The following is a 6,437-nucleotide window of genomic DNA, read 5'->3' on the forward strand; positions in this document are numbered from 1 at the left end:
AAGCGGATTGATGATAACACTAAAAAATGAAAGGAAAAAAAAAGACAGAAATTATAAGAAAGAAAATATAATATTTTAAAATTTAATTTTAAAAGAAAATTATTGAGGGAAAAAAGATAATGTTAACTGATTTCGTTAATTTTAATCGTCTATACTTAACAAATATTGATTTGGGAATGCAATAAACTTTGGGTGGGAATAAGTCCTTTGGCCTTGATTTATTGTCAATAAAACAATTTTTACTGTTAAATATCTTTAAACCTGAGGAAAAGCAAAAGTTATCAATGTAGCCTTAGGTAAATTATTAATAATGAAATTGAATACTAGCCCCATACACTAAAATTATAATTTAGGAGAAAAAACAAAAAAAAAAAAACTATGAAATTGAATTATCTGATAAAATGGATGAGATATATAATATCAAATATATATTATTTAAATACGTAGTTAAATGCTTAAAATTAAGGGCATATAAATTCATTGATTATAGTTAGTCCTCCATGACCCACTTACATTATCTTAACAAAAATTATCATCCACACCACACCCATTAACTTAAAATGATCAATACTTGATGTTTCATTTCATATATCTAGCCCAATAAACAACCAGTTCTACAAATATCAACAATTGAGTTCCTCAAAGGAAGCCCAACATATTTCTTTAATTTTGGGTTTCTGATCTACACCAGCCCTCTAAACTAGAAACCTTACTAATTTCGATGAACACATCAACCAACTTTTGCAGAAAGCGCGTTTAGTTATGTCCTAGGATTGCAGCTAGGAAGTCATCCTTGCATCCTTAGCCGTATTCAACTTATGACATTTAGAATAATTTGCACATCTTGATACCAAGTAAAAGGAATGCCATACCATTATTAAAGTTGTTGGGTGTTTGCGTTGTGAAGATGAGACAAGAGTGTAAAAGAACCTTCAAATAGCTCTAGACATGTGGAATGCCACTGCACAGAATCATGATGGTCCATCCCCATCAATAGTTGCACTCACCTCATACAAATAAATAAGCTTTAAAAGTATTCATTTTCAGTCTGTTTTGGTCTCAAAATGATGGGCTTTGGCAGCAGCTTGCTTTACTCCAATCTATTCCTTTCTCACAATACATTGTGAGATTGTGTACCTAATTGAAGAAACAAGAGTAATTTATCCTTATCTTAAGACTAAATTATAATTATTCTAATCTCTAAAATGGGATTGTTAGGTCTTATCACATATTAGACCAAAGACATTATACCAAAGTTGAATTACTTGATGAAAACAAGATTAGTTGAAGAAGGAAAGAGTAAGCAAAGTATGATTATTATACAGCTTGATTTCCACATGGCCAGATGTCCTTCTAAGTCATTGAAAAACCAGATATTTAGCCAAATGTAATTATTATTTTGCTTCAAGAAGACCCACTAAACGCTATCTAAACCTTGTAGAAGAATACAATTAAACATATTGGACCACCACTCACTCATAGTGACAAGACAAGTAGCAGTAAATTACAAAATACAGCAGGCTGGGCGAGAGAAATTAGAGTTATATGATAAGTGGGATTGGCTAGGCTGCTGTCAATGACTGGCCGCTTGATGAAGACTTTCACTAAACCTCTATGTCTATCCTTTGGATTATGCACGTGAACATGACTTGTTTGATATTGACGCATAAAACACAACACTCATAATCTCAACCATTGCTGCCCATCCTCCAAGCAAAGCTTCTAGACATTGTGGAATGTTCTGTGTAAGAACTCCAGAATAAAGCGGTACTGTTTCAGTGTTTCTTGCACGAATATTAGAACCCAGTTATAGTTTTCTTTCTTTCTTTCTTTCTTTTTCAAACGTAATCAAGTGGTATTTAAATCTAGTATTGGCACTATCAAACCAGGTAGATTCTGAAAAAAAAAACACATCGGCTCAACTTAACTTATCAAAACGAAATGAATGGTATAAGCCACAATAACTCCAAATCCTCTCGTTTCCAGATACAGCAAAAGCCGATAACCCACTAAAGCCAGCAGAAGAAACTATCATAGAACCCTATATGTTTTGCAGATTTAGGGAAGAAAAGTCAATAAAGTAAAGGCTACAAGGGCAACTTGAAATGAGATGACGAAGTCCAACCGGTCGTGTTTCTGTTACCTTTTTAATTGGTTGGTATTGTATGTCGGCATGGCCAAAATATACTTGTATTACTTGCCCTGAATAGTTTGACTTGAATAACCATGTCCATGACATAACAGAGACGTTGTGTCGTTTTCAGGGTGAAGTTAACAAGTTACAAATGCAGTCCAGTAAAGTGGAACAGCGCAAAAGTTTAACATGTTAAAGAATTCTGTGGATCAGCGCCAGATGTTTTCAAACACAGAAATACGTCATAAAACACATTTACATAATTAAGTCGATACTGACATCCACTCCACCAAACTACGCTACAGCCACAAAGCAAGCGACAAGAAATCCAGTTTTATTTTATTTGCTGATTCCTGTGAGCTCCATCTGATGCATTCACAAGACTTCGTCTCTTACAATAACAAAACATATCAATAACAACTCAATTCCTGAAGGAAATAACAATCATAAACTAAATGCAATTGGAAATATACGAAGCGGGTCAGCATTTACATCAACTTTTTATTTTAAAAGACAAAATTCTACAAATTATTTATCAGACAGGTCCCATATGGAGTTAAAGAGGAGGAATATCAACACAAAAACTTAAAAAGAAAATACAAACAATTCTACTCAGCTATCCACTTAATTTACAGCAATTCCTCGTACTACTGCTTTCACCTACAACACCTCCCATGCAGAAAACCCATTACGTAAATCTACCCTAACAATCTAATGCTCCCACAAACCTACATCTTATTTCTTCATGTCATATCATGGCTGCCCTTCCATACCACACTAGACTGGTTTCTAAACCTCAAAACTGGCATGATGTACCAAGCCTCTGTCTCTGCTTCTGACCTATGGTAATTGATTTACGTCTAGCAAATGCTGGCTTGAGCAGGTCCTGGAACTTCTCTAAAAACAGCATCCATTCCTCCTCAGTTAAATCTGCCAGCTGCACAAAGCTTACACTAGCAGGAAGCAACTCATTGGCACTTCTGTGTCCCAAAGATGTATTAGAAAGATACCCATTTTCAGGTTTTGAACCAAGGAATTTCTGGTACTTCTGTTTCTTCTCACCCAGACTGGTGTTCTTCAGTGACATGGAAAGTTTTGAGATGGATGGGATCCTTTCAGGAGCTGGCAAAGTCCCAACTTCTTGTTCTCCATCGCCTTCATCACCTTCCTCCGCCTCCTCAATGCTTTCCTCCAGTTTTGAAAGTGGACAACGGCCATTCCCAAACCCAATTCCAAGTTGAAATGAAGCCCTAATTCCACAGTCATCAGCTGCCATTTTCTGGGTAAAATCAAATTCCATTTCCTCGCAATCTATATCAAACTGGAACTCCTCATCTCCCATATCAGCCTTAGGTGAAAACACCTCTCTCTCCTCTACCAGCTTCCTCGCTTCAATACAAATAATCTCCAGTTCACTGGGTTCCTCTGCACCAGCACGAAATTCCCTACTCATCATCTCACCAATTTCAGCGAGACAGAGACCAAATTCAGCAGCTTCCTTTAGGAAAATTGTGCAGAGAAGCAACACCCGCAGACAAGCCTCTCGGATCATGGGGAGCTCCCTTCGCAGCATTTCACAGTCATGACCAGGGTCAAGTTTTCTAATGTAATCAAGTTCATCATCTGAAAATGGAATTGAAGCCTGTGGCCAATGGATCCACTCAAAGTAAGGATCCTCCAAAGTTTCCGGCAAGCTTAGGCCATGGTCAATTGGAATGAGCTCCACCTGACCAAAGTTTCCAACACCATCAAGCTTCCTCACTAAAAGGTTTCCCGCATGTCTATCAGTGTTAAAAATTCTAACATCTAATATCCCTATGCGATGCACTGCAGAAACTGGAAAGCTTGATGTCCCATGATCACTTGCATCAAAATTATGTTTTATGAACCGCTGGAAAGATGCAATCTTACTAACCAGATCATTTTTGTGACACTTGCTCCCATTTACCCCATCATTGACATTGAAGATTGAGTGTGTGATCTTCACCAGGGCAGTGGGAGGCACATTTGCAAAGTGATCATAATCAAGAAGGTAAGCAGCTACCTCTCTGATCCCTGTTTCCCCAACCCGAACTGAACGTTTCAAGCCTGGTTGACCAAGTGCTTTACCAACAAAGCCCTTGGGATTGTTCGGTGCAAAAGGCTCTTCATCTGTTGGTTTCACAATGGCGACATTCTCACCTCCGCTGTTTCTAAAATAATATGCACCTCCAAGCCCACTTCGAACAGGAATTGGATCAACACCCATCTTAATTGCCTTCACAATTTCCCTAATCAATTTTTTGGTAATACAAAAGCAATCAGACTGCCCCAGTATCTCAATAGGACCACTCTTATCCTTTTGCTGGATATCATTTCCCCTAGGAGAAAGGCACGGAGTGGAAGAACTCCGATGCAGAATGTTCCGTGTCAAGAGAAGTGGGGAATCATTTCTGACCGCACTAAGATCATTCTTCAACACCATATCCCCAAAAGTCAGTGAGCTCTCCTCAGTGGGCACATTGAGAGCAATCTGCAACCTTCTTTTCACAGTATGAGCATTGTCACGGCGATCCAACTCCATCCCCAATACACAACCGGTCTCTGTTTGAACAAAAACCCGTCTCCTCCCTGCAGGCTGTTTCCCTTCCATTTTCTTGTTCCCATGGTATTCTCCGCTAAGCGGAGTTTTAAAGACTGCCACTGCCATCTGGGTTTGAACTGGGCTGTCTAACTTATGAGACATGAAATGGACAAGAAACCAACTATTTTTCTGGTCAGCAGCGGCTGTGGAAGAGAGTGTCTTCCTTCCTTCCCAAGAAGGCGCCAAGCTCTGAACCAAGGACCAATTGATATTTAATTAATGAAAACAATCCCCAAATTATCATCAATTGATGATTTCAGTTAGATCTCAGCCCACAACTCCAAAAGGCTGAAAACTCTGGACAGAAACCAGAAACAGAGCAACTAATATAACACTCTATGCTACATTCAGCAAACCATTGTAAGTGACCGATCAAGAGTAAAAAATCTGAAATAGAAAACAACAATTTTATCAGATACTAGAAACAAATGCCAGATAAGATAGGCGATTGACTAAAGAATGGTTGTATAATAATAACAAATTCCTAATAGATACCAGAACAAAAGGAGTTAAGCTAAATGGTAATTACTGATGGAAGTTATTTATTAAAAAATTATAACAGAAAACCACTTTTTTCAAGTAAAAAGGAAAACAAACAAAAATAATCAGCACGAGTGGATCTAGATCATCTAATATGAAAACAGGGAACATTCATTTCACAAGCAAAGAATCTAAAACATTTTCGATCTCTGTAAGCAACATTCTCTTAAACGCTAACGCGTTAATAGCAACTAATTTAACAAAGTTGCCTGTAAGCTCTGAACTAAAACTAAATAAAATAACAAACATAACTGGAACACCCTTCAATCAAATCCAACCTAAAAAGCAGCATTTAACATCAAAAGAGACTTACCAGGTTCCGAGATCTGACCGGACCACACAATCTCAAACTCCTCAAAAAACAAAAACGCAGTGATTAATTAATTCAAAAGCATATAGAAAGGCGGCAGGTGGTGAAGATGAAATCAAAGGAAAAGTTTCAACATTCAAGAGCAGCAGGGAATGGTTCCACGCTGACTCAGTGAGTTGTTGTCGCAGACCATCACACTATATACCTTGTTTGCTGTTGTGTCTCAGAGTCCTAGGACGAGACGAACTATAACTTTGCGCTTAAAGTCGGGTTAAAAACTAACCCTGGTTAGAAGGAAGAGTCTCTTTCTCTTTCTCTCTCCCTCTCACACCCTTTCTCTCACATGGATCGTGAATTTTGCGATGGAAGGCTCTAGAACACCACATGAGAGCCGCAGGATTCAAGGAGAGGGAAGGAATCAAAGCCGTTTGATTGGGTACGGTGACGTGGAGATAATAGATTGGGTCACCCAGGTGGCCGATGCAGTTACTGTCGAATGGAAGGTTTTTGTTTTAATTCTTAACTATAAAACTATGTATACCTATTTTTGATACATAATTTATATACACAGATAAAATATTATTATGTGATTAGATTTTTTTTTATCGTATAATGCATGGTTTTAATAACCGGACCGGACCAGCCGGTCGATCGGGACGAACCGTGAACCAGTGGTTTAAGCAATTTTGTTTTATAAAAAACCGTTTTTATTTAAAATTCGGATTGAACCACGATTGGACCGGAGGTTGGTCTCCGGTTCAAGGTTCCAACCGGTTCATCTTTGGTTTGGTTCAGTGGAAACATGAAATTTAACATGCAAAATTTCTGGA

At 38.0% G+C, this 6,437-nt stretch overlaps 1 protein-coding gene across 2 annotated transcripts; it reads right to left on the reverse strand.

Moving 5' to 3' along the window:
• Positions 1–2,602: 2,602 nt before the first annotated feature.
• On the reverse strand, positions 2,603–5,987 carry LOC123216870 (phosphatidylinositol 4-kinase gamma 5-like). Of its 2 annotated transcripts, none has more exons than XM_044637499.1 (2): positions 5,611–5,987; positions 2,603–5,144 (listed from the first exon to the last, which is right to left on the reverse strand). In XM_044637499.1, the coding sequence occupies exon 2, from the start codon at positions 4,857–4,859 to the stop codon at positions 2,931–2,933; it is 1,929 nt and encodes a 642-aa protein (XP_044493434.1). In that variant the 5' UTR covers positions 4,860–5,144; positions 5,611–5,987; the 3' UTR covers positions 2,603–2,930. The 2 variants fall into 2 exon arrangements, with proteins under 2 accessions (XP_044493434.1, XP_044493435.1); XM_044637500.1 differs by having other exon boundaries at positions 2,603–4,946; positions 5,611–5,881.
• Between the last annotated feature and the right edge of the window lie 450 nt (positions 5,988–6,437).

This window comes from Mangifera indica, chromosome 5 (genome assembly GCF_011075055.1).
Source record: "Mangifera indica cultivar Alphonso chromosome 5, CATAS_Mindica_2.1, whole genome shotgun sequence".
NCBI classification, from domain to species: Eukaryota; Viridiplantae; Streptophyta; class Magnoliopsida; order Sapindales; family Anacardiaceae; genus Mangifera; species Mangifera indica.